Source organism: Camelina sativa, chromosome 11 (assembly GCF_030686135.1).
Source record: "Camelina sativa cultivar CO46 ecotype springtype chromosome 11, ASM3068613v1".
NCBI lineage: Eukaryota > Viridiplantae > Streptophyta > Magnoliopsida > Brassicales > Brassicaceae > Camelina > Camelina sativa.
The window spans coordinates 45,389,049-45,415,481 of record NC_141890.1 but is presented as its reverse complement, the minus strand read 5'-3'; the positions used below and the strand labels follow the sequence as shown (position 1 = coordinate 45,415,481).

At 37.3% G+C, this 26,433-nt stretch overlaps 6 protein-coding genes and 2 pseudogenes across 8 annotated transcripts; 2 read left to right on the top strand and 6 right to left on the bottom strand.

The window, feature by feature from the left end:
- Window positions 1-154: 154 nt before the first annotated feature.
- LOC147935469 (uncharacterized) lies at window positions 155-4,755 on the bottom strand. Its single transcript, XM_087473023.1, has 4 exons — window positions 4,215-4,755; window positions 3,851-4,033; window positions 3,196-3,702; window positions 155-2,358 (listed from the first exon to the last, which is right to left on the bottom strand). The coding sequence occupies exons 1-4, from the start codon at window positions 4,753-4,755 to the stop codon at window positions 155-157; spliced, it is 3,435 nt and encodes a 1,144-aa protein (XP_087329149.1).
- Window positions 4,756-6,361: 1,606 nt separating this feature from the next.
- Window positions 6,362-8,406, bottom strand: LOC104732815 (ubiquitin-conjugating enzyme E2 30). Of its 2 annotated transcripts, none has more exons than XM_019231535.2 (5): window positions 8,149-8,406; window positions 7,525-7,613; window positions 7,298-7,425; window positions 7,074-7,178; window positions 6,362-6,734 (listed from the first exon to the last, which is right to left on the bottom strand). In XM_019231535.2, the coding sequence occupies exons 2-5, from the start codon at window positions 7,592-7,594 to the stop codon at window positions 6,591-6,593; spliced, it is 447 nt and encodes a 148-aa protein (XP_019087080.1). In that variant the 5' UTR covers window positions 7,595-7,613; window positions 8,149-8,406; the 3' UTR covers window positions 6,362-6,590. The 2 variants fall into 2 exon arrangements, with proteins under 2 accessions (XP_019087080.1, XP_019087079.1); XM_019231534.2 differs by having other exon boundaries at window positions 7,525-7,610; window positions 8,149-8,300.
- Window positions 8,407-9,216: 810 nt separating this feature from the next.
- Window positions 9,217-12,888, bottom strand: LOC104726162 (KH domain-containing protein At5g56140). 2 transcript variants are annotated; one of them, XR_015571824.1, is made up of 8 exons: window positions 12,488-12,886; window positions 11,850-11,935; window positions 11,304-11,449; window positions 10,753-10,866; window positions 10,549-10,665; window positions 10,334-10,477; window positions 10,006-10,252; window positions 9,217-9,522 (listed from the first exon to the last, which is right to left on the bottom strand). XR_015571824.1 is itself a non-coding variant. In XM_087474039.1 (7 exons), the coding sequence occupies exons 1-7, from the start codon at window positions 12,661-12,663 to the stop codon at window positions 10,103-10,105; spliced, it is 933 nt and encodes a 310-aa protein (XP_087330165.1). In that variant the 5' UTR covers window positions 12,664-12,888; the 3' UTR covers window positions 9,725-10,102. The 2 variants fall into 2 exon arrangements, 1 of the variants encoding a protein (XP_087330165.1); XM_087474039.1 differs by lacking the exon at window positions 9,217-9,522 and having other exon boundaries at window positions 9,725-10,252; window positions 12,488-12,888.
- A 117-nt stretch (window positions 12,889-13,005) lies between these two features.
- Window positions 13,006-15,607, top strand: LOC147935468 (THO complex subunit 3). Its single transcript, XM_087474038.1, has 11 exons — window positions 13,006-13,202; window positions 13,301-13,396; window positions 13,618-13,747; window positions 14,075-14,166; window positions 14,284-14,352; window positions 14,528-14,585; window positions 14,685-14,784; window positions 14,879-14,965; window positions 15,044-15,122; window positions 15,217-15,352; window positions 15,442-15,607. The coding sequence occupies exons 1-11, from the start codon at window positions 13,140-13,142 to the stop codon at window positions 15,474-15,476; spliced, it is 945 nt and encodes a 314-aa protein (XP_087330164.1). The 5' UTR covers window positions 13,006-13,139; the 3' UTR covers window positions 15,477-15,607.
- On the bottom strand, window positions 15,598-16,899 carry LOC104726160 (uncharacterized). Its single transcript, XM_087474040.1, has 2 exons — window positions 15,984-16,899; window positions 15,598-15,906 (listed from the first exon to the last, which is right to left on the bottom strand). Exons 1-2 carry the CDS (start codon window positions 16,674-16,676, stop codon window positions 15,868-15,870), a joined length of 732 nt encoding a protein of 243 aa, XP_087330166.1. The 5' UTR covers window positions 16,677-16,899; the 3' UTR covers window positions 15,598-15,867.
- A 331-nt stretch (window positions 16,900-17,230) lies between these two features.
- Window positions 17,231-19,322, bottom strand: LOC104726159 (transcription factor MYB80-like). Its single transcript, XM_010444947.3, has 3 exons — window positions 18,907-19,322; window positions 18,646-18,775; window positions 17,231-18,167 (listed from the first exon to the last, which is right to left on the bottom strand). The coding sequence occupies exons 1-3, from the start codon at window positions 19,037-19,039 to the stop codon at window positions 17,444-17,446; spliced, it is 987 nt and encodes a 328-aa protein (XP_010443249.1). The 5' UTR covers window positions 19,040-19,322; the 3' UTR covers window positions 17,231-17,443.
- A 2,955-nt stretch (window positions 19,323-22,277) lies between these two features.
- Window positions 22,278-24,282, top strand: LOC147935467 (protein FAR1-RELATED SEQUENCE 5-like; annotated as a pseudogene).
- A 1,406-nt stretch (window positions 24,283-25,688) lies between these two features.
- On the bottom strand, window positions 25,689-26,353 carry LOC104726158 (uncharacterized; annotated as a pseudogene).
- Window positions 26,354-26,433: the final 80 nt, after the last annotated feature.

The window sequence follows — 26,433 nt, the reverse complement described above, 5'->3', positions numbered from 1 at the left end:
TGAACTAATAGTTAGGATTAAACTAGATTTACGGTTGAGAATTTAACCGCCTAACCTCCTTCAATTATTGCTCTCGATACGTCCAACCCAAAAGAAAGTGAAGAGTTCCAGATCGCATCTGAAGTAGATCATTTTTAGGTTTAGGAGCCTCTTCCTACTCAGCTCCGGCGAACCAGTGATGAAGAAGAGATAACGATAGATCAGGATTGGTGTCTCGATAGCTCGATGCTCTGTTCCGTACCATCAATTCGATTTGCCGCAAGAGAAGATCAGGAGATTTGAAGCTATTTCGATGAAGCCGGTGATTCCTCTCAGTCCAGATCGTGTATATCACCGCTTGCCAAGCGATAAGAAGCAACCTCTTGGTAACTCGGGGGCCTCTTCGCTGAGTAAGGTTTGTAATATTTAAAGACCAGTTGGTTGAAGCAGGGAAAGAAACACGTCTCGCTATTGCTGACCAGATCGACCAACTGTAAGGACACTCAAAGAAAAGATGATCTCGCGATTCAGGCATCGTTGCACAGAGCATACACAGAGGGCCGACCTGCAAACCCCAGTTGAGAAGTCGATCCCTCGTCGGACATCGATTCAAAACAACCAGCCAGGTAAGAAAAGAGTGCTTGGGAATTCTTCCTGAGAACCAGACCAAGCTGTGCCAAGTGACTTCGGGAAGAATGTCTCTTAGCGTAGTGTAGATTGCCCCCGTATTGTGCCGACTTTTACATTGATCGTTGATCCACCATAAGTAAGTATCAGGCTCATCCGTTAGGTAGATGGTAGAGAGTTCAATGTGTAGGCTAACCTGAGCTTCAGATCGCGCAGGAGGTAGTCTCCATTCTCCTTGCCGCCAAAGGTCAGAAAGACGAGCTCCTCTGCGAATTCCTATCTGATAGAGACCATCTCCTTGAAGGTAGGTAGTCATCTTACCTAGATTGCTCCAATGATCTGTCCAGAATTGACAAGATTTTCCATTCCCCAACTTCAGCTTTATCCATGAGTAAGCATCTTCACAAAGCTTCAACAACTTATTAGCTAACCAAGAGTTCTTATTGTTAGGTTTGCGGGTCCAGAACGAACTCAAATTGTCTGCCAAGGCTTCCTTCCGGAACCAAGCTACCCAAACTGAACCAGATCGAAAGAAAAGCAACCAGATAAGTTTAATCATGCAAGATTTGTTCCATATGAGCAATTCTCTAACTCCCAACCCTCCCTCTTTCCTTTCTAATACAACTGTGTCCCACGCCACTTTAGCTGAATGATGACCCTCCGTTGTACCTTTCCAGAGAAATGCACTACAAAGGGAGTTCAAGATCTTCACGCACTTTTTTGGTAACACGAAGCTCGAACACCAGAAGTTGGAGATGCCAGCAATCACCGTATTCAGCAATTGTAGTCTTCCAGCAAAAGAGAGTGATTTGGTAGACCAAGCGTTAAAACGACCCTTGACCCTCTGTATCAGTGGCGCACAATCCAGGAGGCTTAGCTTCCTCGTACACAAAGGTACACCAAGGTATCTAATAGGCAATTGACCATGTGTAATTCCCGTCATATTAACCATGTGATCTATTTCAGACTGGGACAGACCTGAGGTGAAAAAACTTGTTTTGGGAAGGTTAATAGCAAGTCCAGAAACATCTTCAAACTCTTTTAAGACTTGGAGGACACTTTGAAAAGAAGAAACTGAACCATCAATAAAGATAAGTAAGTCATCTGCAAAGCAAAGGTGCATTAGTTTGAGGTCTTTACAGTGATGATGATACTGAATTCTTCCTTCTTCGGCTGCTTTGTCCAAGCAGGCAGAGAGGCAGTTCATAGCAAGAACAAAGAGATAGGGAGAGAGAGGATCGCCTTGACGCAAGCCCCTGATCCCTTTGAAGTAGCCATGCACGTTGCCATTGAAACCAACAGAGAAGGATGGCGTACATTTACAGGCCTTAAGCCAACGTAAGTATTGCTCCGGAATTTCAATACTTCTCAAGCAGCTGAAAATAAATTCCCACCTCACTGAGTCAAAAGCCTTTGCAATATCGACTTTGATTGTTATTCTTTTAGGTCCATTTATTTTCTGATACCCATTGACTAACTCAGCCGCTAAAAGAGTGTTTTCCACCAATAATCTCCCTGGATTGAAAGCTGTTTGGTTTCGTTGCACAAGATAAGGGAGGATAGGCTTCAGTCTCACCACAAGCAGCTTTGAGATCACCTTGTACAGGGTGTTAAGACAAGAAATGGGACGAAAATCTGAGACAAACGAAGCACCTGGGATCTTTGGGATCAAGGCAAGGATAATAGCATTAATCGCAGACGGGAGGAATGAAGTGTCAAAGAATCGGAGAATGCAGTGGATAACCTCAGGACCTACAATCCCCCAAGAAGCTTTATAGAAAGCGGAGGTAAACCCATCCGGGCCTGGTGCTTTATTAGCATTCAGTTGAACATGACCTTCTTATCTCATCCGCAGTAGGAACTCTTATCATCATTTATTTTGTATCAGGTGAGCATCTGTAGATCAAAATCCTTTGGCACCAAGTGATTGAAGCAATAACAGGCGGAAGGACAGCTGGCGCTAGAAGGGATTTGAAATGATTAACGGCCAACAAACTCATCTCCAAAGGATCATCTATGATGGAGCCAGAAGGAGAGGAGAACGAACGGATTGCACTGAAAGAGTTCCTCATTTGCATGATTCGATGGAAATAGGTAGTGTTCTTGTCTCCTTCTTTTAAACAGTTGATTCTTGACTTTTGTCGATAGAAAGCCTCCTCAATGCTTCGCAGAAACTCCCATTTTGAGTGAATTTCTTTTTCTTGCTGGAAAAGTTCAGGAGAGGGGTCTACCAGGGCTTGCACTTGCACAGATTGAAGCACACAGTTAGTCTCTCGCACTCTATTTTGAATGTCATAAAAATTCTCTCGGGAAAGTGATTTTAAATCTCTCTTTAAAATTTTTTGTTTTGCGCTCAATGTGGACAAACAGGGTTCCTGAGGAGATATGCTTCCAGCCTGATTCCATGCAGTCCCAACTAAGGTAAGGAAATTAGGGTGTTTGGTTAAGAATTGAAGAACTTGAAAGGCTTTGTGCCTGCTGAAGGTAAAGGGGCAAAGAGGTTGAGACAGCTAGGGGAGTGGTCAGAGATCGCAGGCGTCAAGAAGGAGACGACACTGTCAGGGTAAGAAGAAAGCTAGTGATTATTACCAAGAACTCGATCAAGCTTTTTGACTATCGGATTTAACAGGTTTTTATTGGTCCATGTAAATAGAGGGCCTGAGAAACGCAGATCGAAAAGTTCAAGCTGTAGCAGACAGTCACGAAGCTCCATCATACGAGATGTAAAATGGTTGACCAATGGATAAGAGTGCTCTGCAGGATGAATTATTTGATTGAAATCTCCACACAGGACCCAAGGAAGAGAGTCAAGGGAGAAACTCTGTTGGAATCGAAACAAATCACACCAAAGGTCAGTCCTATCTTCCCCTTGGTTTGGAGCATATACAAACGTATAACAGAAGTGATGGCCTCCTTGTACTGAGATTTCACACTTGAGCGGATGACTTGACTGATGAAGGACGGAGACTGATACCGTCGGTTTCCAAATGACAACAATCCTACCATCCTCATGAGAGCTATGGTTAGAGGTGTAGTTCCATCCAGGACAGGTAAGATTCATAACACGGTTAAAATTTGGTTCCTTAATATGAGTTTCTAACAGAGCACCAAAAAGAGGTTTATTAATAGCAAGCCAAGAAGCAAAAGGCCGATGCTTATCCGTATCATTCAGACCACAGATATTCCAACAAAAAGATGTTATATACATAGGGACGGGGAAAAAGTTAGTGGCAAAGTGAGTCACCACCCGAAGGAGGAGGACTTTCACCAGTTGAGGGCAATAAAAGGTTATGCACAATCGAGTCTATCACCATATCTGAGGGTTGAGTAGTAGAAATAGAGGGGGTAGGAGATGGGTGAGAAGAAGGAGTGAGGTTTTGGGGCGGGTTGGGAAGGTTAAGTGGCAAGGAGCAACTACTGGGGGTAGCTAACACCTCATAGGGGTTACAAGTAGTTATTTCAGTAGGGGCGGAGTGGTTTGACGTTTTGGTTTGGCTTGTTTGGGAAAGGTGGAGTGCTTAGGTTTAGGTGGGCTTGACAGGACAGTAGTATGGATATCAGCTGGTACTTGAACACAAGGCAGAGGGACAGAAGAGAGAGAGAGGCACATCCTGAACCATACAGATCAACCTGGATCTCAGGAGTAGAGGAAGGAGCCGATGAACAGCCAACTTCCATAGAAAAAGAAACGGAATCAGGACCAAGCTTTACTTTATCCTTCTTGACTGTAGCAGGTAAGTTCGATAAGTTTTTAGCTTGTGTGTCTTTCCCTTGAGTCCAAGGGGGTGTCACAAGTGGGCAAAACCGAATGACATGACCTATTTCTTCACAGTGGGAGCACGTTGGAGGAATCCAGGGGTATTCAACCTCAATAGTGATAACTTTGCCACTCTCCCTGACCACTTCAACTGAGGAAGGCAAATGTTCGTTGAGATTCCTCTCTATATTGACGTGAGCAACAGATAAGCTGACCAAGTTCTTTGTAAACTCATCCATTTCCTTCGGCTCTCCAACCAGTCCAGCAACAAAGCATATGCCTTTGTGATGCATCAGATCAAACGGCATACCCTTAAGATGAGCCCAGATAGGGATTGCATCAAGTTCAGTACTTTCACCTCCCAGTGAATCCCATTGTGCCACAAGAAACATACATTCACCAATATACCACATTTTTTTTCTCAAGGATCTTTTTCCTCAGGTACTCATCCGGGACACGGACCAACATCGAATTGTTTGCATGGTTTAGGTGGATCTCGAGTCTTTTTCCTCTTCCCCAGATGTGATTTATGACACTCTGAATGTGTTTGTAGGTAGGGAGCCTTCCCTTAAACCTACAAATTATAAAATCTTTATGAATGTCAGCACCTTCTTGAAATACAGAATCAGGGATAGTAACGCGAGGCTTCCCATCTGAAGAGAATTCAACTGGAGCTAGCCTGGTAAGTGTTCTATCCGCAGTGATTCTTAGCTTATGAGCTAGAGTTTTCGGTTGGGTACTTCGGGCTGAGGTTTGAGGTATGTGACGGTTAGTAGGTTTGGCAGGAGCAGCGGGAGCTGGAATAGGAGAGGGATGGGGTTGTAGAGGTTCGGGAGGAAAGGAGAAAACATGGATAGCAGAGGCAGAGGAAACAACAGTAGGGGTCATATCTATCTGCTCCTGGGAAGAGATAACAACAACAGCTTGCTCCTCACGAGCCAAGGCCCCTGAGGGCTGAGGAACAATGGCAGTATGCGGAGCCACTCCGCTTGGCAATGAGGAATTACGAGGATGCGAGTTGGTGATATAGCGACGCACTACCTTCGGTGGAGGAGTATCCAATAAGTCGTCTGTTTGGGCAACTGATTTACAATCTGCTACAGTAGGGTTTATATCTGAATTCGCAGATCTAGGGTTGAGACCCAAATTTTTGTAGTAGGAGTTGAGAATTGCTTGCACCTGAGGATTCACCACCACATGAGTAGATTTGTGCTGAGCAGGAAGAGCTAGAATAGTTCTCTCAGAGTCCAAGAGTACAGCTTGAACAGAAGTTTGAACAGAAGTTTGAGCAGAAGTTAGAGAAGCTGAAGAGGGGGAGATAGGAAAAAGAAGGGGGGAAATCAGAAAGGGATGGGAGGGGAGATTGGTCAGGTGGGTCAGGAGGGAAAAGAGGGGGACGATTGGAACTACTTTCAACCAAGATTGAAGTAGAAATCGGTCTGGAAGAACGGTTCTGCGGGAACCAACAATTCACCATATCGATGTTATGTAGGTATATTTTATATATGGAGAGATTTGTTTCTTAAAGTCTTATTAATTTGATCTACCAAACTTAAAAGTTAAAACCGAATCCAACTTTTTTGTCTATTCAAATTTTAAACTTCATTGTCATGGTGGCCTTACACCAAATTCTTTTACAATTTGAATACATTATGTATCTTTGTCATATGAAAAAGACTGAATAAAGTAGCTAAATTCATAAATAATAAAACAATAAACCATTTTAATAACTTGTTCCAAATTCTCAATAAGTAGAAAAGAAGAGAAAACCGTACCAATGGAACAAGTCATACTCAGTTGTTAATTTTACTTTCTTAAGTCTCTAGACTTTTCTAGTTGAACAAACAATTAGAGAGAGAGAGAGCCAATAGGAATCTTACACCGTAAAGACCTGTTAAGATCACCAAAAGGTGTTGGTCCAATCTCATTTCACTATCACTATTATGCGCACTTTTTTTAGTCATCCATAAACTTGTGCGTATAACAGTAGCAAAGGACTAATCATAATAGCCAATTTATTGGCTAAAAAAGCATTGCAAGATCTCAATGTTTCAAATAAGGCATAATCAAGCTCATGTACACACCAAACACACGGCTTAACGATAAAAAAAACCAATAAGCAAAAAGTAGCCAAATTATAATATAAAAAAAAGCCAAACTCAGTTTTTTTTCTCTTATTTCTACTGTTTAATGCGCAATGTACTGGTGTGGGTCTTATTGCTAGTTATCATCCCATTGCATACTTCTGGGTCCAGGATCTGGCAGTGGCCTCGTACTTGACTCGGTCTGTCTTATAGATGTGAGCTATTTCCGGAACCAGAGGATCATCAGGGTTTGGATCTGTCAGCAGTGAGCAGATTGACAGAAGAACCTGTGGAAATTGCAGACCAACTTTAGTTCTTTAGCTTACATGCAATTAAAAGAAAGTATATTCAAGCAACTCGCTAATGGCCCTATTTAATATATAATGAAAATCCACACATTATGTCACAGATTCACAGCCAGGACACAACTAATAGCCCAACAAAATGGGTTATTGTTTGTTCATATAAACAATGGAAAGACAGATTGGTCAAAGCAGATAACCACACCAGATAGAATGCATAAATACATGACCATAACTAAGACATGAGCACGAGAAGATAGATGCTGCGGAAAACAGACTAAATGATATGCAAAAAAAAGTATGAAAGTGAAACAAATTGATCACCTTGGATATGGTAAGTGCAGGGCTCCACTGCTCTTTCAGAATATCAAGACAGATACTTCCATTACTGTTGATATTTGGGTGATAAACCTTGGTACGGAAGGACACCTACATCATAAATAAAACACTCGATTACTTGACTGAACACTTGCTCTAAGCACAAGGGTGGATGATAAACTAATAAAACAAGCTCCAACAAACAAACAAACAAAATAACAAGTTTTTACCTTTGGTGGCTTGAAGGGGTAATCTGGTGGGAAGTGAATGGAAACAAGAAAAACACCTCCGGTGAAAGGGCTATCTGTTGGACCCATGATAGTTGCTTGCCAGTGGAACATATCATCTCCCATAGGACCTAACAACATCACCAATTCATTAGAGATAAAAAAACAACTCATACCATTCATTATCCTGAAACAGTTAGGTCATCAAAAACACAGATTAAAACACTCACCGGCACTGCATGAAACAGGAGGGTCCCTTTGCAAGTCCCTAAGCTCCTTGTTAATTCTTTTGGAAGCCATTGAAAAGTCCTTCCTGCTGCTAAAAAAAAAAAAAAAAACTCAGATGATTAAGTAAAGAAATCACCAAACTTTTACATGTATAACAGATGCAAAAAGCACTACACATAAAAGAATCAGTAATAGCATAAGGAGCAAGAACAAAGCTAATCCTAAAGGAAGAGACTTTATTACGAGAAAGTTTTTTAATTATTTAAAGGATAACACTGCATGAAGAAATAAACCAAAAAAATTCTCCAAAACCATACGGATAATGCAATCCTAATTTAAACTAAACAAGCCGATCAGAGATGTACCGATTCAGATCAAACAGAGAGACAAAATCATCAAACAATTCCAGAAACAGGATCAAGCAAAATCACGGATCAGACTAGAAAAGGTTAAATCTTCATAATTACGAGAAGATTCTAGAAATTAACACGAAGAACAGAACAAAATAACATGGATCGACGCTAAGGTAAAACAAACAGCGAGATCAAGATCAGGATTCTGGGTAAACCCTAAAGAGAGACGATGATGATGATGATGAATCAAATCGATATTTTTGATTGACCTACCTTTTTGTTTTTAGGTTGATCTAGGGTTTTGGATATTTGTGATCTTCGGAAATCTCAAGGGGTTGTTTTGAAGATGGATGATGAAGGGCATATCGATACGGCTTTAAATAGATTCCCTCATTCGAGCGGTGAAGCTTTGCCACGTAGCCTTTAGCTAGATTCTTATGTTATCGGGCCTTTTAAAGGCCCAATATTTTACTTGCTTATGGAAAATTGGTATAATTTGACTCTTTCCCAAAAGGAAAATTGGTAAAATATTCAACAAAATCATTTAAAAGTGAATAAATGAAATATTATTAAAGATTACTAGAAAATTTTGCTGATTAGTTTTCTAAAATCTGGTAAAGTAATCCAAATAATCCATGTATTTTTGTGATACTTTCCAAGATTTTATTTTGTAAAAAAAGTGTCTAAAATCATGAACCAATAACATAATAATTGAATTCATAAACAATCCTAGATTCTTTTGTTTTAATTAAATAACATAAAAATTTTAATGACTTTACAAAAATCTAAATCTAATAATCCAAATTTGTTAAGACATTAAATGACTTTTTTACAAATCACAAACTAATAACACTAAACTTTAACAAAGTTTAACAAAATCTTGATTTAATAACAAGAGATTGTATATAACATTTAAAATCTTTAAAACTCTATTCAAATCTCAAACCAATAACCTCCGTTAAGAAAAAAAAAAAGGATGAAAGAGGAAAGTAAAAATACTAAAATAGAATTGGAATCTTTCAGATTGCAGAGATTTGGATATGTTACTATTACCTTAACGGGAAAGACTGTTCACGGTATCACAATTCACAAGATTGACTTTTTTTTTCTCACCCGGACCACGTCAAGTGAACCAAGAAGTAGACAAAGTTCACCAAGTACACAATTTCTTACTTCTACTACGTATAATGCCATTACATCTTCAAATGTACAGGAACTAAGTTTGTTGTAATCGACACTTTACATATTAGTATGTACGTATCAGCACAGCATATTAATATACTTGTGTTTTTGAAGTGTAAATTATCATGTGTGATGTTAACATCTAAATTGGATTAGAAATTTCAAATATTATCTTTTCATCTATTATAAAAGGTACAGTACATAATAAATTTTGAATAGTCGTACAAAGAAAGCTACCTTGCATCACAAGAAACTAGGTTTTGAAGATTTATCAATTATCAATTGTTGTATCTAGTATTTACGATCTCATAGCTCCCAGTTTCTTTTGGCATTGCGACCAGGCACAGACCGTTGAACTAAACGGTTCATCAGTAAACCGAATGAATTATTGGTAGACAGTCTAACCGATTTACTTGAACAATATATTAAGCCTCTGCCGACTTAACTGACTAATCCAGTAGTAGCCTGTCAATTATGCAAACAGAGTTGACATGTAACAAAAAATGTCGATTTCAGTAATAAACATGTGAAAAATACTTGAGAACATAATTGCTTTACACAATCCACACATTATATTTGAAACAAGCTTTACTTTGACGTTTATGTATCCAAAAACATAATATGATTACTATCATTACGAATTACCCAGACACAAACCAAACCATCATGATTTAATGTTTTCTTTATGCTAAAATAATAAATAAATAAAAGCTTATGAAAGAAATCTCTTGGAAAACCCAACTTTCCAACAAACAAAAAAAACAACATAAAACAAAAACAAACCCAAAGTCTTGGAGAGAGACAGAGACTCAGCACTCAACAGACTCGTCACCTCCTTAGAAATTTTGTCATCTGATCTCTCTCCGGGACAATGATAACTAGACAAACAAACACATTCATAATTCATATATACAACAATTCTATCCCCAGGGACAAGAGAGACAGTACCGTGTCATCAAGAGTGGTATATTGCCTTTATTGTGTCGAATTGCATCGGTTTCATATTCCTTTTGTGATCACAACAAAGATCTTTGATTTGATTTTCTTACGCTTCTCTTGTCTTGGCTCTCTTCATACCGAGGCTATTGTAAGGAGAAACAGAACCAGACATTGGAGATCCTTCGTCACGAAGAGTTCCATTGAGCAATGCTAGCTCTCGCAGCTGCTGTTTCTTGTAAAGATCATGAGTTTCCTCCTACAACACAAACCAAGTAATTAGGACCGTCCATTTAAATTGTTTCAGGTGAGAAAAGGAAAAAGGGCTGATGAAACAAACCATAGGAGTAAGAAGATCGTCAAGTATTTCACGAGCTTGCATGAGACGTGCATCCACTATTTCAATCGGTAATTCTGCTTCGACTAAGATATGAAGTGGTTCATTTAGATGCTCATATCCTGGTTTGCCTCTCATCATTTCCTCCTACAAGAAGAAAAATATTAATACATTTTAACAATCATTGGAATGAAGTTCTAAGACTATATAATAATAACCTTAATTGGATCTTTTATACTGCCTCTTCCTCTTATAAGAACACGGCAATCAGTACTTGCTTCAACTCGCTTCAGGGAGTTTCCTCTAGGACCCAGAAGACGACCAACAAAGTTGAACTGTCATATCGAAAACTTAAGAGTTATATTCCGACCAGATAGTATATATACACACATAATCTCAAATGTAGAGATGATAATTCTTACATTGGGGTAACTGTCGACTGGAATATCGACCCTGATTGTTCGCTTGGCAATGAGACCGGATGAACTATCTGGTGAGTGAAGCCAATTTGGTCCTGGAGACGATGGAACAGATCTCTGCAAATGATCAAACAACCACAGTTAGAAGCAAAATCAAATTTGAATCATAAACATTGGCATATAGTTGCAGCATCAGTAGCAACAAAATAATGAAACTTCTTTCCCTGAAACTTCATGCAATGGAAAAAGGCACTGTATCAAGGCATTGCAACCTGTAGCTGATATATCCTAATAATATGTATAGAGTGATCACATATATACAAGAACACTATAGCAATCGCAACATCATTTCAATCCTGGCCGTGAGGATTTAATTAGTGTTGATCTAAGGCAAGAAAACATTCAGTGTTAGCCTAGGCTACCTGTCATGATAAACTACGAATAAAAGCAGTCAAATATTGTTATGTCAGCATAACTTACGTCAATAAAGATTCTATTGCAGTAGTATTGAATTAGACAAAAAGAGTTATTATGTTAATGGTTAGTAGTCATACTTCTGATGGAAACTGTGATGCCCATCCGTTCAGGTCAGCTCTTGCGTTCTGAAATATCCCTCCAGAAGCCAGAGGGTTATGGTGGTCAAGCCCACTCTGACTTAAAACTGTGGCATTCTCCAACAGTGTGGTTACACGCAAAATTTCTGTTTCAAAAATGTCAATTTCCAAGAGTAAGACGCACCAGTTAGAATTAGTCAACAAATGGAGTCAGCATAGTTAATTGAGTTAGCAAAGAATAGTTTCTTGCTCTCACTCTAGTTAAATGAAATGACAGAAGTCAGTATAAGAAGTACAGAATTAGTAATTTCGTGTTCTAGTACTCTAAACATTAGTCTCTCTGTGGATTGTAAGATTAGACACACTTGGGAGTTATTCAACCACTTTGTTATATTAATTCTAGCTGGTAGCTACTACTCATTAGGTCTCTGTTAGTAGCAACGTTTTAGCGTTCATCAACTGTAAAGTTCTGAAGCAAGGAATGAATATTATATTATGTGAGCAGAAAAATACAGATGATAAACAACAACAAACAGCAACGCTCACCTTGGTTTAGTAGCCGATATGCGTGTGGAAGCACAGGCAAGAACGGAATAAGCTTATGACGTTCCGCAAGTAACTCTGAAAGATACCTGCCAAAACAGAAACATGTGCTTAGTATACAAAATAAGTAAAGCCTCAAAGACACAGTAAAAATTACAAGCAGATCCCACTCAACCAATACAAAAAAAAACGTTAAATCCATACAAACCAGATTCAAAAATCCATTCTTTTAGTGAAGTGGATCTAGTCAATCAAGAATACAAATCAACAATAACAGAACGAACACAACCAACGAGCTACAAGATCTCACAACACAAAAAAGACTGATGCTTTAAAGAAAAATTTAACCGGATTGATGCAAATATGAGCTAAGAAGATGATCCAAGATGTTGAGATTTAATCAAATGCATCAGAATCGAAACATAGATCCTAATTATATAGAATCAGAAGAAAACAAAACAGAGAAATATCCAGATTCATCAAAAAAAAAAAAAAAAAACTATATAAGATCTAGTCAAAACAAAGATCAAGAAACTTCATCAGATACATCAGCTAATCATAAAACCACCAAACAATATGAAACCCAAAAACTCAAAAGAAGCAGATTAAAAAAAAAAAAAAAAAAGGTGAGATTCAATTACTTCTCCTGCTCAACGAAGACAGAAGACTGTGATCGGAGACCACCGGAGTAATTAGGCGAGTGAGGAGCAGAAGGAGGAACCGAAAGAGACGAAGAATAATTCATAAACCTGCCTCCGCCACCGCCACCACCACTTCCTCCTCCTCCACCACCACCAAGCGACGACATCATCATCATCTTTAAAGACAAGGAATCAGAGAAGAGCAAATAGGGAGATAAGAAGATGATGAAGCGGCGGAGTCAGGTCAGAAGCAAAAGCTGTTGTCTTGTCTCTCTATAACGTCGGTGGATTTATAGAGAGACTGTGTTGTTGTTGTTGTTAGGTACTCTCTCTCCCCAAAACATAAATGATTACTTGTTTGCTTAGCTGTGTTTTTTTTTTTCACTTTTCTTCATTCATATTTTACACACTTCCGCAGTTTTACCGCTCTTGTTAGTTTCTTTCAGAAGCCTCTTAACCATCTAGAATGTTAACTAAACCGGTCCCGGTTTATAAAAAATTCGGTTTGGGTAGAGCTCTACCGGAATAACAAAACGCTGCGTTGCGGGAAGCGAAGCTCTGATTCTCTCATTCTCAGTGAGAGTGACGCGAAGGTTGAAGAAGAGGGTAAATAAGTGGAAGAAGAGAGAAGCTGGGAAAACAAAATAAAACAATGGAGGAGACGATTCCGTTTAAGAGCTTACATAGCCGAGAATATCAAGGTCACAAGAAGAAGGTTTGATTTAATTTCGAAATCTTCATTATAATTTTCTGTTAAATCTTAAAACCCTAATTTTGGGGGAATCTTTTTTTTTTTTTTTTGGGGGATTGAAGGTACATTCAGTAGCTTGGAATTCTAACGGAACAAAGCTTGCTTCGGGTTCTGTTGATCAAACGGCTCGTATTTGGAACATCGAACCTCACGGTCATGTAATATTAATTTCTCTTTTTGTCTTTTGTGAGATATGGGAACTTTTTTGTGTGTGCTTGTGATGATGATTACATATGGAGAAGTATTTCTAGTTTTGATTCAGACAAGACTTGTTTGGTCATTGAGTTTTTATGTTCGATTGTGTCTTTGTCATTGTTAAGTTTGGAGTTATGTACTCTTTTTGTAATTTTGATTATCTATGTTGATGTGTTGGATACAGAGTAAAGCTAAGGACCTTGAATTGAAGGGGCATACTGATAGTGTGGATCAGCTATGTTGGGATCCCAAACATTCAGATCTTGTTGCTACTGCCTCTGGGGATAAAAGTGTTCGTCTCTGGGATGCTCGCAGTAAGTTATTATATTCTCTCAATGGATTACCTTTCTGTATCTGAATTGTGATAGGCTGTAGCTTCGTTTCTTTATTTTCTTATGGGATTAGCTTTGTGTCATTCACGAATACTTCTTGCAGTCTTGGCTTTTTCTCTTGAGTTATATCTCGGAAATTATTGATTGGTGAGAATAGGATTAGATAGGAGATTGATAAGGATTACAAACTTGTTAGTTAGCCTGATTCCAATAATAGAGCTATTTAATCAGGTTTTTCATTCGTGGCTACTATTGTGTGTTTTTTACTGTCAATTGAAAGTTGCTGAGTGTCTTCTTCGAGTTGTACAGGTGGGAAATGCACACAGCAGGCAGAACTTAGTGGAGAGAATATAAATATTACCTACAAACCTGATGGGACACATGTTGCTGTTGGTAATAGGGTATTTATCTTGATCCCCATGTCTTTACAATTGAATTGTTCCTTGCTGGACTTTTTCTATGCAATGCTTGATGGATCACTTTATTGTGGTTGATCTTTCACTTACTCCCCAATGTAGGATGATGAGCTTACCATTCTGGATGTCCGTAAGTTTAAACCTCTACACAGGCGAAAATTCAATTATGAGGTAATGAAAGCACAGACTCATGGCTTTCTTTTTCCTCTTCCCTGTCTTCTATTTCTAGCTCATGCGGTTATATTTCACCTAACTTTCTTGTTTATGTAATCCTCTTAGTTGTTATAGTTAGTAACTTTCTGGTGCCGTATGGAATGTTCTCTTAGCTTTCGTCTTCTTGTAACAGGTAAATGAGATTGCTTGGAACATGCCAGGAGATTTTTTCTTCTTGACTACTGGACTTGGTGAGGATTTGAAATTCTCTTCTTTCCCTAGCTCAGATTTCCTTATTGTTGAACTTCAGAAAATGATCTTATTGGAAACTTATATGTTCTTCTAATCAGGCACTGTTGAAGTTCTTTCATATCCATCTCTTAAACCACTTGACACTCTCACAGCCCACACAGCCGGGTGTTATTGCATTGCAATTGATCCTAAGGGAAGGTAATATACATTATGTTTACATTTATTGTCTTACCCTCTGAGACACGAGTTAAATTTTATTATTCCGGTTGCATCCAATTCCTTCTCTGTACAGATATTTTGCTGTCGGGAGTGCGGATTCTTTAGTCAGCCTTTGGGATATCTCAGATATGCTTTGTTTAAGAACATTTACCAAACTTGAGTGAGTCCCAGCCTGAAATTTACATATAAAAAAAAGGCTTAGTTTCTGTTACATGCTAATAAGTTACTCTCCTCGCAGGTGGCCTGTCAGGACAATAAGCTTCAACTATTCGGGAGAGTATATTGCTTCAGCCAGTGAAGATTTATTCATAGATATTGTAAGTTATAGTCCAGACTTAAACACTGCTAATTACTATGTACTTTCTCAATTTTAGATTAGTGCCTCATATCTGACCACGGACTACAAAACAGGCTAATGTCCAAACCGGGCGGACGGTGCATCAGATTCCATGTCGTGCTGCAATGAATAGCGTTGAGTGGAATCCCAAATACAATTTACTAGCATACGCAGGTGATGACAAGAATCCCAAGTATAATACTGATGAAGGTACTTCTTTATTGTTAGCAACAATATTACAATAACTTGGTTGCAGAAAATGAACAATAACAACAAGCTCTCTTTGGATCTCTTTGCAGGTGTTTTCCGGATATTTGGTTTTGACAGCACATAGGAACAGACAGAATTGCATCTTGAACCCTTGTTGTATCGGAAAAATGTTTTTGTGCTTTGTGTACTATACTACTAATGTCTTGACAGTATCAAATAATTACACGAAGAGTTTGCAGTTGTGATTTTCTATAACACTGGCATTTTATTCACTGCAAAAATGGGCAATTTATACAAGATGTCTTCTTTATTATAAACGATGAATTGAACTTAATAATCGAGATCAGAATTCTGATTCCGAGTTACATCTATTCTCTATGTGTAAGCGCTAAAAGTTACAGATTGTTCTTGGGCCCGGGAATATTCTCAAGTCTGGAAGATTTGACAGCAACTCTCTCAAAGCCTGATGATACAGAGGCCAGTGATAAGCTTTTGCTAAGATCGGACCAAAAGCTTCATCCCCACGATGGAGGTTGAAGAAGGAATGCAGAATCCTGAGACAAATAGAACATATTTATCACTAGGAGTCCAGATTTGGATTAAGAGAACAAAGAACACAAAATTTGCTTACCGAAAAAAACAAATAATAGTTAGAGCAAAGAAGAACAATGGTGATCAAATACTGAGAGAACCAAGTAACAGGTTTCCACTTGATCTCAACGCTTGAGCTCTTCATCCTCTTCCCACTCATTGGCTCCTTTGACAAATCGAAGCTCGACCCTTTCATCCTCAACTCCAAAACACACCGTGTAAGCGTTCTGTTATCATTCCTCTCCCTATGAACTCCTCTGTAAACTTTCCAGAACACAAACAGCTTAGCCTGAACAAGAAACACAAGAACCAGCGAAGTGGCTAGTGACACTGCAGAAGGTATCCACCATTTCTTGCAGACCGCGTCTCTTCTCATCAAGTCATCATCATCAGAACAAGTAGCAGAGTAGACGAGAGTGAAGAAGAACCCGTGGAAGACGAGGAAGAAACAACAGAGCTGAAAGATCTCTCTTTTGATTGACTCTAGCCTTGATTCCTTAAGAAGGACACGACGACAGAACAGATCTTCTTCTCTTTGCCATAGCTTCAAAAGCAACAAATGTCCTGGACTCTCTGAGATCTCAGACAAAGGATGCTGCTGAATCACCTTGAGTATCCCCAACCCTGGATTCGAAACCGTAACCAACTGTTGTTGTTGTTGTTGTTGCTGTTTCTCTTTATGCTCTTCATCTACCGGAATCTCCACTACATGAGAATCTTTAGTCGCGGCCATTAGAGTAAAAGATTGATACTTTATGAAGAAACAGAGATCGGAAATGGAAAGCAATATGAGAGAAGAGATTGAGAAAATGAATAAAAATTGCAGAGAAGACTTGAGTTCGTTGTTTTTTTTAGTAAGATTTCCATTTTCTATGAAATTAAGATTTCAGGTATTTAAATTGTTGTTTGTTAACGGCTATATGTGTGCAACGGTCGGATTGTTTTCTTTTCACGTTATGTTGTTTTGTTACTGCTGCGAAGATAATGTAGTAGGCGCGACCTTTTCTCACTGTAACGGCTATATTTTGCTTTTCCAACGTGTACAATATTGGGCCACTAATGGGCTTAATGATTTGCAATATCGTTAATTAGGCCCAAAATCGATCATCTGGTTCTATAGCTTTTTTGCTCTATGATTCCATTGTTCCACCACAATTTTTTAACAAGTGATAATTGAATCGCAACTTTTGACTAATTTTTAGATAAATATTGGAAATGACATTTTTGAGATTTTGTAGTCTAATATACGAAGAAGCCAACATTAAAAGTTTTTTATAGTATGAGATGGAAATAATAAAAGCTCTTTATTTACATTTCTTCATTTTTGAATGCTTTACAAAGCAAAACTTATTAATCTCTCAAAGAAAAAAAGGAAAAAAAAAACAGAAAACATCTAATTAATCATGACCAAATGTTTAACTACCAATGTGATCCAAAATAATGAAAAACCAAACAAGAAATCTTTATAGAAAAAAAAACGAAAGTTGAACGAAATAGGAATCAAACCATATGATTAATGATATCATCAGCTTGTAAATCCCACAAGACATTATCCACATTAAACACATGTTGATGATGTTGTTGTTGTTGATGATGATGATGGCTCCTCATCATCATCATTCCATCTCCTCGTCCTCCTTGAGATCCATTCTCCTCTTGATCAACCACTTCTCCCTTCAGCTTCCTTCTTTCCTCCTCTTCCTCCGCTGCCGCGGTTTCAGCCACCGCCGTGCGTATTCCTCCGTGACCTCTCCATGCTGCTATCGCAGGAGACGCTGATCCATCGTTTCTTTCTTCGATCCCAAACGACGACGAAGACGATCCATAGGAGAATCCGTTGCCCATCTCCCATAGCTTCATTATTCCATTACCAGCCTCTAAACCATCCATTTTTATCTTACCAGCTTCGTTATCAGCAGTAATATGGTTAAAGTTGTTAGGATTGGGATTAGGGCTTGAGAAGTTGATTTGGTTTAGGTCAACACGTTTCTTGGTGAGCAAGTGAAGCATCTCGTCCTTGAAGCAACCGAGGGCAGCTTCAGCTAGGTGAGAAACCTGAGGAGGATTGAGTGTAGTGGTGATCTCTGCCATTAGATGCGAGAAAGGCTTGTGGGTAACCGGGTCTATTCCCATTCCCGACAACTTCTTCTTCAGCTTCGTGTTCCAATAGTTTTTCACATCGTTGTCTGTACGTCCAGGAAGCTGCGCCGCTATCAACGACCACCTGATCCATACCCGACAAAAAACATTAACAAGGTCTGTCTTACTCATGTTCTTGTTTCCCAAGAAACATGATAACTGTCTTGTGTTGCCCATGGAAAAAGAAAAATATTATTTAGCATTTCATTTCAAAACCTATTCTTGAATCAAATGTCATGCCAAAATAAAATTTATTTTTAGAAAATTAAACTTCTCAAAGTTTAAATCCGTATAGTTAAATAGGGTATAAGGTATTTGAAAACACGGTCTTATTCCGTTTCTTGAGATTCTTAATTCTCAAGAAACATATCGACAAATTCGTCCAAAAAATATATAGTCATCTGTAAGTCATAATCAAATTTTCAAAACTTATTAAATAAATTCTGAAATTTATCAGTACATCTCTATATTTACACACCAAAACCTAAATCAAATTAAATCACTCCAAAAGAACCAAACGAATGAAAAATATTTAAACCATAGTTAATCAGATCTAGTCATACCGGTTACCAAGGACAGAGTGAAACTTGACAATAATATGTTCTTCAGCTTCGGAGAACTGGCCGTGTTTCAAATCAGGACGCAAATAGTTCGTCCATCTTAGCCTACAACTCTTGCCACATCTTTGCAACCCTATTAGCAGAAACAAAATTTTGTCGATCCATTACATAAATTACAATGATCACATATAGTAATATTAATTGTAACTTGATTAAAGAAAACCATCAAAAAAAAAAAAAAAAGGATAAGAGAAACTAAATTACCAGCATTCTTAGGGATGAGACGCCAATTACGAGTACCATGTTGAGCAATATAAGAAGCCAATTTGTTGTCTTCTTCAGGAGTCCATTGTCCTCTCTTCACATTCTCCTTTTCACAACATGGAATCCGCCCCATTTCTTCTTCCTTTCTAGTTTTTATCTCTTGATCGATTTGATTACTCTTTTAGTTAATTTACCAACAAGAAAAAAAAGAAAATTTGGTTAAGAAATGAAAAAAAATAAAAGAAGAAGCTTATAAATCAAAGATTGCCCAAAAGATTTTAAAACTGCCAAACTTTTGATTTCTTTAAACTTTCTTGTAATTAAGGGTTTTAAATTGCAAAAGAAGAAAGGAAATGTATGCATATATATAATAAATTGAATTAAACAAAAATGAAAACATAGTAAAAATTAGCATCAAATGTGCATGAAGTGATTAAACTCTTTAAAGAATTCAACGCTACAGAGCGTGTGATTCCCTTTGGCCGGTAGGTCACCCACTCAACGCCTGGTCAACTCCTTTTACATTCATTTCATTATCAGAATATTCACCCATCAATTATATTTCTTGATATAACTCTTCTGATATATATATATATATATATATATATATATATATATATTATCTATGCAAACAATAACTTTAGCATATTGGTGATGGGTAGGACGATTTGTATAACAAACTAGGGTTTAAATTATGACTTTAAAATGTTATCTCGCTCTCTTTTTTAATGTAATTGTATCATACTGAAGTTCTGAGGAATCTTTTTCTAAGTTATGACAATTCTTTTTATTTATTTATTTTGTAAGGGATTGTCCATGTGAAGTACGGAGAATATCGCGAGAGCGTTCGTGTGCATTAGTGACTAGTGAGCGTTCGTGTAAAGCACAAAATCTTGTACTAGTACAATTAGGTACCTACTTATGTCAGCTTTTGTTGTAACATCTTGTAGTACCGTACCTTATCCATAATACAAACATGAATATATTCAAAAGTGAATCCGACATCAAATAAAATAAAGTAAATTATGGAACTAGAGGTAAATAACAGTTTTTTGAATATATATAAATATATATATAAATTTTGTAGATTTGACTTCTAATTCGAAATCAATTGATATCAGATGACAAAAATTAATTGATGATTCTAATGAATCATATTTTACTTTACAAGCATATATTTAATATTCGAAACTATACTTTTGATAATTCAACGAGAAAGATGGATAATACAATTTTTTTTTTTGTCTTTTGTGTTTAAATAATCCGGATAACGTAGGTTTGGATAAATGGAACAGTTCAGATAGACATGATAATGTTACCTTTTTAAAAATTATTATATCCATTAAACTTAACCCTCTTTCTCATTATTTTGTGTTTTATCTACTTGTTTTTTTAGGCTTTGAATGGTTGTGCATATAATCCATACTAAACAATACGTACTAATAATTTAGTATGCTCAGTTCTATACTAAAAGTATAGAATATTTTTAAAGCAGACCAAAAAATGTAGATAGATAGTTATATTTTATGGAGTTACTATTTACTCCATCACTCCATACTAACATGTATTTTATTAGTCTGCACTTAGTCCCACATTAGTATAGAGTTTATCAAACATTTGTGTGAATGGTGGAAAAATAGGAACCATTCTTGTGTTCACTCCTAGGGTGAACCCATTCATTCACTTCTCCTTGTATTATCCAATGAAAACACGACATGTCACTTTGCATTTAAATTGTAAATATTTTGAAAGATCTAAAATAAAGGAAACAAAATAAACAAACAAAAACTAATAAAAAAAAATTATTAATAAACGTAACATTGCGTTAACGGCGTTGCAGTCTTTTTTTTTTAGGTTTTTGACGAACAATTATAATGGTGACAACAGACGATTGTTGATTTGGTCAATTGGGTTCGGAGAAGGAGACTACTACTATCACTTTCAGTCAAATTCCTGTAAATTTCTCACTTGCGTACTCTATAATCTATATCCACATATGCATATCTCTATATCCAAACATGAAATTTCAATTTCTCAAAAAAAAAAAAAAAATTAGAGATGATCATCAGCTGCAATTAGTTTCATATTTGTTCTTTACATGTTTCTTTTATATCTGATTGAAGGCAGATTATAAATGACAAAACTCAACCATATCCCATCGTGAATTAAGAGATAGTAATCAAATTGTATAGGATTATGTGTGCTTTTTCGTTTGTAATTATGTTATCTTAACCTCGTCATGTGTATAGCTGATCGTCAACCTAGCTGACCTAAACTATATCAAACTATATTAAATTTTGCTGTAGAAAGAAAGTGTACATATGCATATAGAATTTTGAAACCAAAATCTGATTCTTTTGGTAGTTAAAGTAGTCCTCTTACTACACACTTTCGTAAGGCATCGGAGTGTTAATAAGATTTTTTTTGTTAGATTTTTATGATCATCGATGAGTACTTTAATTGAGTTCAAACTTTTTTTTTTTTGCTTGACTTTTTTCATAAATGATTTTTATGTGCAGATCTAAATAACTAAAAGATATTTGTGGTACTAAGTTTTCCACGAGCATTAACATGAAAACTACATCCATGGGTGACAAAGACAATGAAGAAGTTCTTGCATCAAGAGAGGTACGATGATCATGATTATATATATGTTCAATCTTGGATTCATCCACATCAATTTTTGTGTTCACTGCTTCAAATATAAGGAAGACGTTGCCATTGTTCGGTAGACATAATATCTATATATATATATATGGTTAGTGCAGATTGCAATGGAGATTCAATTAAGTGGTCATGAAATTGTTCTTGATGGTCGTGAATCTAGTTTGCAAGTCTCGGGTGATTTTGGTTTGTTAAGTCAGAATTCGATTGACTTTTTAGCTACAAATGATGAATTTGAAGAAGAATGTGACATAGCCAATAAAGAGGATTATGTTCAAACTGAAGAGGTTGCTACTTTGGAAGCAAAGGAAAAAAATGAGAAGAAAGATGAAATATGTATTGGAATGGAGTTTAGTTCTGATGAGGCTGCATATATAGCTTATAAAAACTATGGCGGCAATCATGGTTTCGATGTAAGGAAACAACGGAGAGAGAAGAAAAAAGATAAGGTAGTAAGGCTTGTTTATGTTTGCTCAAAACAAGGGTATAGGAAAGAACTTGAGGTCGAAAAATCTTATTCACACCCAGTCACACGGTGTGGCTGTAATGCTCATATGGCTTGTTACCTTCAGGAGAACGAAAAATATAAGATTGTGTCTTTCGAGCCGAACCATAACCATAATTTAGTGAGGACACCTATGAAGCATTTGTTGAAGGTCAATCGGGAAATCTCTGACTCTCAAAAACAACATGCTCATGATGCCGACATGTCAGGAATTTCAGCAAAACAAACTGTTGAAATGATGAGCAGAGAAGTTGGGGGGCGAGGAAATCTGGGTTTTATGGAGAAAGACTATCGAAATCACATATACCGCAAGCGAATGGCAAGAATGGAAAAAGGAGATGCTGGAGCAGTTTTAGAGTACTTTCAAAAAAAAAAAGAGGAGAATTCATCTTTTTTTTATTCAATGCAACTTGATGAGGAAGATATGATCACTAATATTTTTTGGGCAGATGATCGGTCTATAAGTGATTACAATCTTTTCGGAGATGTTGTTTGCTTCGTCACAACTTATAAGACCAACGAATATGATAGACCATTTGCTCCATTTGTTGGGGTTAATCATCACAAGAAAACTGTTGTGTTCGGTGCTGCTTTGTTATATGATGAAACCACTGAGTCATATAAGTGGCTTTTCGAGACTTTTCTTGGAGCAATGTCTAGAAAACAACCAAAAACAATTTTTACTGACCAATCTGCAGCAATGGCGAATGCGATAGTGAAGGTGTTCCCTGGCACAAAACACAGGTTATGTGTTTGGCATATATACCAAAATGCTGCAAAGAAGTTAAGTCATGTATTTCATGGGCCATGACAGTTTGCCATAGACTTTGGGAAGTGTGTATATGACCATGAGGAAGAAGAAGATTGGTTATTGGCATGGAGTAATATGCTCAAGAAGCATAATTTGACAGAGAATAAATGGTTGAAAAATGTTTTTGAGGTGAGAGAAAAGTGGGCTATGGTATATGGACGTCATAGTTTTACAGCAGATATGGTGAGCACACAGCGTAGTGAAAGTATGAATAATATCTTGAAAAGATACTTGAAGAGTAGTTATGACTTATTGTCCTTCTTTGAACACTATGAGAGAGTGTTGGATGATCGGCGATATAATGAATTAACTGCTGACTTCAAAATGATGCATACCTCGTCGGTATTATCTGCTACTGTAGAGATGTTGCAACATGCAGAGGAAGTGTATACACCCGAAATTTTCAGGTTGTTTCAGAAGCAATACATAGTTATCGGCGATTACGTTGCCAAAAAGGTTAGTAAGTCTGAAATGGTGTATGAATACAAAGTATCTTATCGTGGTGGACCGCGAGAACATTTGGTTAGTTATGATGCTACAAACCAAACGATACAGTGTAGTTGCATGAATTTTTCTTTTGCTGGAATCTTATGTCGTCATACATTGAAAGTGTTGGATAAAAAGGATGTTAGAAGAATCCCATCTAGCTACATCTTGACTCGATGGAGTAAAGAGGCAAAATCACGAAGCATTTCTTCTTATCGTTTAGAGGCACCTAGTGGAACAATAACACAATCGATTGGAAAGCGTTATAGCCATTTATGTCGCAACTTCCGTGAGATTGCATCTGCTGCTGCTGAACATGTAGAATTGACGATGTGTGCAAATGAAGCTGCATGTCAATTGCTTAAAAAGCTGGAGGAAAAGAAAAAAGAACTTGTGAAAACTAATGAATGGATGCTCCCAACTTCAAATGTTGAACCTGTGAAAGGAGAAGAAGAAGACGTGGAAGTTTCAAATGCTCGCGGAATTAAAAGAAAAGCAACTGTTGGACGGCCAAAGAACAAAACAGTCGGACCCCATGGTCGATATTTGAATGTTCTTGAAACAAAAAAAATGTAGTACATCAAAAACATCAACTAATGCTACAACAAAGAAAAAGTTATCATTTCAGGTATTTCATATATCATTTTCTTTGTTTTTTATGTCCAATTTTGATCCAAATATGACAAGATTAAATTGATTAAATGTTTCAGGACTCAAGTCTTACTCTGGATACTCAATTATCTGTTGCTACTACTAGTCCAACCTTATATAATACGTCATTTGCCTCACAAGTGTTGCAGGTAAATGATTTATCCTTATGCTTTGCTTTCCTATAATCCATATGACATTTCCTGTTTTCTTTTAGGACAAGCAAGAGGATAGGAATACCGATGAAGAGAACAAAGTATGAAGAGAAAGCTACAAAGAACCAAACCAAAACTCTCAGAACTCTTTAGGCCAAGAAATTGTACGAGTGATTTTGGTGATAGTTCATTTGTCTCTTTTGGTTTTGCTAACGTTTATGCTTTCTATTAAAAAAAGGTTTTGCAACTTTGTTATATCCTTACTTGAATATCTAAAACTCGTTTCCACATTTTAGACACTGTACAAGCGTAAACCAAGATGAAAAAATTGCAAGATAGCTAAGTAGAACAGAATCTTGAAGCTTTTAATCAAATTATATGCCCGAAGAAGAAAACCCATTAGAAAACTCAAGACTCTTTTGTTCCTATATATGTTTAAGTAAACCAACCGGGTTGGAGCTTGAATTTTGTGGTGGTCTGGTTGCCTTCCACGATGTGGTTTAAGAGGACCCAAAACCAGCAGCTAGCCTAGTCAAATTTATAGACAAGTAAGTTTGAAACCAACTATCTACCATTTGGAAAATAGGAGACAAGAGCTATGAGACCGGCTTCCAAGTTTCGTTTGCTTCAAGAGTCTAATAGTTCATACTCTGTTTTTATAACTATGTTTTAGTTCCAGAGATCAAAACTCTGCAAAAAAAACACTTGTTGTAAAACACTTTCTATCTCCATTAAACTTATAAAAAATAAAAAAAAGAGTAACGAAGTCAGCAAGCTTCACATTTTTTAACACATGACAAGAGGGTTAAGCTAACATAATTATAAACCCAAAACAAGAAGCATTTAAACTTCACGATGGGATATGGTTGACTTTTATCATTTAATATCTGCCTTTACTCAGAATTAAGAGCAACACCAAATATGAAATTAATTGTAGGTAATGATCATTTCTGAATTCTTTTTTGGTGTGAATACTGATATATGCATATGTGTGTCTATCTGGAGTACACAAGTGGGAAATTCACACTTCACAGTATGAGTTTATCTAATTAAAAAGGGATCGTTGTATCTCTTCTGTTCCCAATGAATGTCTTCACGTTTCGTCCTCTGAATCCAAATTAAATGAACCAACATCGTCCTCCTCTGTATACATACACACACAAAAGAGGGTGGAGGATAGAGATTGGAGAAGTTCATGCTAATACCCATAGGCAGAGAAGGTAGTATGTATCAATGGCCATTATAATTGTTCGTCAAAAACCTAAAAAGAAAAGACTGCAACGCCGTTAACGCAATGTTAGGTTTATTAATGATTTTTTTATTAGTTTTTTTGTTTATTTTGTTTCTTTTATTTTAAATCTTTCAAAATATTTATAATTTAAATGCAAGATGACATGTCATGTTTTCATTGGATAATACAAGGAGAAGTGAATGAATGGATTCACCTTAGAAATGAACCCAAAAATTGTTCAAAAAATAGTAGACTGGTCCGACTTTAATCCGGTCTGGAGCGTATCAACCAACCATTCATGGCCTTAGAGTTCAAAAAGAAAAAATGATATAGCATTACAAAATTTTCTACGGAAGATTTTACAAACTGTGTCTCTGGAAAAATTCTACTTAATTTTGTTTGCTTATCATAGCCATATCATCTTTGCATTCTCTTTATTCACTTGAAATTCCCATGAATAGGAAAGAGGCCTTTTCCAAGTTTGAACTAGTCAGAAGAGTAAGCCCGAGAAGAAGAAGAAGAAGAATCTGACTTCTCTCAGAAGTAACGACTTCGACCATAACCTAACTCTCTCACCACCGACTCAACCATCCTCTCAGCAACTCCGGTTCCAACACCAATCTCTTTCGCACAACAAACCAAAGCGGCTATTCCCACCAACCATAAGGCTGCAGCCACCCCAACACCAACCATTGCCGCCACAAGAATCGCCACCGTCCCAGCCAAAACCGGAGCAAATATCAGCATCAGTGGAGAAACGATCAGAAACAGAGTTACCGTCGCTACGAGGCTAAAACTCATCAGACCAAAGAGCGGCCCGACCACTGCCACTGCTGCTACCGTTGCTTCCACAACCAACGAACCAGTCGGCTTCACTCCATCGGTTATGGCTATATCTCTCCTTCCTTCAGGATTCTCCATAGTACTACTAATGTGAAGTTAACTGAGAGTTTTGTATCATGGCTCTATATAGAAAGGAAGATGGTGCGATATTGACACGTGGATCCTATAAGCTACAGTTCTACGA